This window comes from Rhea americana, unplaced genomic scaffold (genome assembly GCF_003343005.1).
Source record: "Rhea americana isolate MKP2758 unplaced genomic scaffold, rheAme1 scaffold_217, whole genome shotgun sequence".
In the NCBI taxonomy this organism is placed as follows: Eukaryota; Metazoa; Chordata; class Aves; order Rheiformes; family Rheidae; genus Rhea; species Rhea americana.
Genome location: NW_028186317.1, coordinates 1,513,030 through 1,517,124, shown reverse-complemented (window position 1 = coordinate 1,517,124; position 4,095 = coordinate 1,513,030). Strand labels below are relative to the sequence as shown.

General features: G+C 55.5%; 1 protein-coding gene across 2 annotated transcripts in view; it reads left to right on the top strand.

Annotated features, from left to right (window-relative positions):
* The first annotated feature begins 23 nt into the window (after positions 1 to 23).
* Positions 24 to 4,095, top strand: part of PAX7 (paired box 7) — a 106,852-nt gene continuing 102,780 nt past the window's right edge. The window contains exons 1-3 of one of the 2 annotated variants that reach the window (XM_085305224.1): positions 24 to 248; positions 2,255 to 2,490; positions 3,246 to 3,372. In XM_085305224.1, coding sequence (XP_085161350.1) covers positions 164 to 248; positions 2,255 to 2,490; positions 3,246 to 3,372 — 448 coding nt within the window. In that variant the 5' untranslated portion in view covers positions 24 to 163. Of the gene's footprint in view, positions 249 to 2,254; positions 2,491 to 3,242; positions 3,373 to 4,095 lie in introns of both variants that reach the window. The other variant, XM_085305223.1, reaches the window with a different exon arrangement.

Below are 4,095 nucleotides of genomic sequence, written 5' to 3'. Positions count from 1 at the left end.
TTTGGTGGAGCAAAGATTTCTCCCTTATTTTGCAGCCGCGGGCTGGAAGGAAAAAATTAAAAAAAAGTGGGGGGGAGATTGAGCGAGCTTCGCTTGGAGGAGCGGGCGGCCGAGCGAGAGGCTCCGCGCCGGCTCCGCACCGGCTCCGCACCGGCTCCGCGCCATGGCCGCTCTACCCGGCACGGTGCCGCGGATGATGCGCCCGGCGCCGGGGCAGAACTACCCGCGCACCGGCTTCCCCCTGGAAGGTACGTGGTGGTGGTGGGGTTAGTGGGGGGGGAACCTCCGAGAGCACTTCTTTAATTAAGCGCCTCTTAATTAAGCGCGGAGGGGGTGGGGGGAGCGGGCCGGGCTGCTCCAGGCGCGGACGGGGCCAGGTTGGAAGAGAAACTTTAAATCCTCCGCGGCTCCTCGCCGCCGCATCCAACTTCTCGCTGATGTTTCGCTGCCTCCCCGTGCAGCTGTAGCCGCTCTGATTCCGCACGCTAGCGCGTTCGCACCGGCTTTGGCTTTTTATCTTTATTTTTAGGTAGTTATAATAAGCAGCTTGCTGACATTTTTTGGCAGGTTTGTGTTTAGGCTTGTTTATTATTGTTATTGTTATTATTATTATTTTTCTCTCCGTCAAACGCCTAAATTTCCCCAGCTCCTAAAGACGAGGGGAAAAACTTACTGTTCCCAACTTTCCCGAGGAAGCAACGGCAGCATCTGCTCTCCGCGGGGGCAGATGCGCGCCCCGCGCAGCGGAGCCCCGCGGCCGGCGAGGGGAAGCGGGGCCGGGGGAGGCGGCGGCGGGGTGTCTCGCTGTGCCACCGGGGACTTCGGAGCTCCCGAAGGCCCCCGTGAAGTTGTCACCTCGCTAAGTGTCATGCCCACCTCGCAGCGCGGCGGCTTTAACTTCGCGACTCATCTGCTCTCCCCTTTGTGTGCGCCCGGCCCCGGCGTTGTTATTTCTGCGCAGAAAAGGAAAAAAAATCAAAAAAAAAAATCAAAATTAGAGTAGGACCCTTCTCCTCGCATTTATTAAACAGSAGAATTTCATACAGACCGTGATCAAGTGGCTAAACTCAAACCCGTGGAAAACCACGCAGGCTGCAAAACATACAAGCTAGGGGGATTTGCTGAAGTGCTTTTCTGTAGCAAATGAAGTAAAACAGACGGCAAGGGAAAGGATCAAAGGATTACAACAATATTTGCACAACATGACTGGGAATAATGAAAAGAGAGAGCGGCCGGTGATTTTAGTACCTCTTGAATGTAAAATTGGCCACTCGAGTGTTATCTGTCGATAATGATATATCCAGGGAGTGCTGGCCAAGTGACTTTGAATTAGTAGTGCATGATTCTTATTAAATTGCGAGGCAATTTCTGGAATCGACTTTTCTTTGTATAGAGAAAATCAACCCCTCGCCTTAGCTGTCCCTCACCCCCTCCAGCCTTTCTGCAAATTATGCAGCTGAGTTCTTCCCCCCGCTTCTTCTTTCTTTCTTTTTTTTTTTCTTTTTAATTTTGAGTCTGTGAAATCGTATTAATCTGCAAGATCTACATTGCGAGATATTAAACAAATTGGGGATGCGAGCCGGGGATTAGAGAGCCGGTGGCCCCCGCTGCGGGGGGACCCTCCGCGCAGCGCGGAGCCGCGCCCGCGCCGCTCCGTCCCCGAGCCCAAAAGACCCTCGAGCCTCCCCAAAAAAGCCTTTCCTCCCCGCCAAAATTAAAAAAGGGGGGGGGGACCCTCAAGGGTATTTAAAGAGGTTATTTCCGAAAGTTTTTTTGAAAATAAAAATCCACCTCGCCCGGAGCTAGTACTGGAGTGAGCTTGGAAACTTTTTTTTTTTTCTGCTTCGCAATTGCAGTTTTGAATCTTGCCGTGTTTCAGACGGGATTTAAAACGTGGGTATGAAACGCCCGGGAGGAAGGGAGGAGGGAGAAGGAGGAAAAAAAGAAAAAAAAAGTGGGAACAAATATAGCAGCCCCCTCGGAAGAGAAGAGGGTAGCGGGGCAGTGAGGGTCCTGGGCTATTTTTATTTTTAGTATATCGAACGAAAAAAAAAAAAAAAAAGTATTTCCCCGGCTGCGAGCGGCTCGGAGGGCACCGGGTGCGCGACTGGGCGCAGCTGCGTAAAGCAGAGTTCGGGATAAAGGCGAGACGGGACAGGACGGCGGGGAATTAAGGTGCAAATTCTCGGGTTTTGCCCTCTCTCAACATTTTTTTTTCTTTTTTTTTCTTTTCCCTCCCCGCTCCGGTTCGCAGTTTCCACTCCGCTGGGCCAGGGCAGAGTCAACCAGCTCGGCGGGGTGTTCATCAACGGGCGGCCGCTGCCCAACCACATCCGCCACAAAATCGTGGAGATGGCCCACCACGGCATCCGGCCCTGCGTGATCTCCCGGCAGCTGCGGGTCTCCCACGGCTGCGTCTCCAAAATCCTCTGCAGGTACCAGGAAACGGGCTCCATCCGCCCCGGAGCCATCGGCGGCAGCAAGCCCAGGGTGAGTGAGCAAGGGCCGCCCTCGCCCCGAGCAGGAGCCTCCCGGACCCCCTTTCCCCCCCCSCCTTCCTCCTCGCAAACAGCGGGGCCCTCGCTTCGCCCCCTCGCCGAGCTTGCTGCAGCGGGGCTATTAAAATGCWTTRGGTTTTTTTTTTTTTTTTTTTTTTTTTTTTTGGGGGGGGGGGGTATGGAGGAAGGTTATGAAGTGAATATAGAGTGAAAGAGGTGGAACGGGCTTTAATAAAGCTGCAATTTGCAGACGCAAATGGGTAGAAAACGGTGCCGAGTTGAAGGCTATGAATAAATTAGAGCGATTTTCCATATGCAACAAGTGGCGCGCATTTAGGCATTTGCTTCGGTTCCCGGTGTGTCGGGAGGAGGCGAGCCAGCTGGAGTTGCAAGGAGGAATAAATCGGGCGTATATAACGCCCCGAAAGGCAGCCCCCCCCCTCCGCTCTCCCTCCCTGGGGCTGCATCCAGCCCTGCCGCTTGCATTGCTTCCCCCTCTGCGATTTGAGTTTGGGRGTGGAGGGGGGAACAGGAGCGCTTTTATTTTCCTCCTCCCTGCCCCTGCAAATCCCATGCTGAGCCCCGAAATTAGCACCCAGGGCGAGAAGGATTGCATTGAACGGTGCCTTCGGGTTCTTCTTTAAATTAAAAGTGGGTTTTTTCCTGTCTCTCTCTGTTCCCCCCCTTCCCTTTCTCTGCACATGCACACGCGGGCAACGCGCTGGCCTCCCTTGATCACAAAAGCAGGTCGCAACTCCCGACGTGGAAAAGAAAATCGAGGAATATAAGCGCGAGAATCCCGGGATGTTTAGCTGGGAGATCCGAGACAGGCTCCTGAAGGACGGGCACTGCGACAGGAGCACGGTCCCCTCAGGTGAGAAGGCTGCTTGGCAAGAAATGCGCCCRCACACCCACGCGTGGAGAAGCACGTAGGGAAAGGACCATCTCCAGCCGCCGCGGACTTGACACCCAACATGTTTCCAGGGGCTCCAAACACCCTCTGAGCCCTTGCTTGAAAGGGGGGGGGGAATAAAATAAAATAAAAATAATAATGATAATAAAAGCACCCCAAGCAAAGCCGCAGCAGCAGCAAAGGAGCCCAAAGCAGGGAGGTGAGGAGAGTTTGGGCGCAGGCCGCGCAGCCCTGCGGACTGCTGGAAAAACAAACACACGAGCAAACCGACTTCCCCAACTTCTCGCAGCTCCCTCGAAAGCACTGGGGGGGCGGGGGGGGGGGTGTCCTGCCTTGGCAGCACCCCAAAGATGGGCCGCGGAGGGGTCCCGGGTTGCCCCTCGCCCCGTGCGGCCTGTTGCTGGGTGGTGGGTGCCCCTGGGGCTGCGTGGAGGGGGATCACCCATCTCCTTGCACCCCAAAATGGCCACGCAGGGCCTGCTTAGGAGGTTATTTTTTTTCTTTTTTTTTCCTCCTGTCCTGGCTCCTTCTGTTGGGGGCTCTGCCGGCTCTGCCTCCCCCCCCCTCGCCCACCGCGGGCCGCATCTCACCCTAAGGCTCTGCCGCCGCGAGGGCTCTCGGCTTTAGCGCCGGGGTGCGAGCCAAGGGATGGGGATAACGGGGCGGGGGGGGACTTTCCCCTCT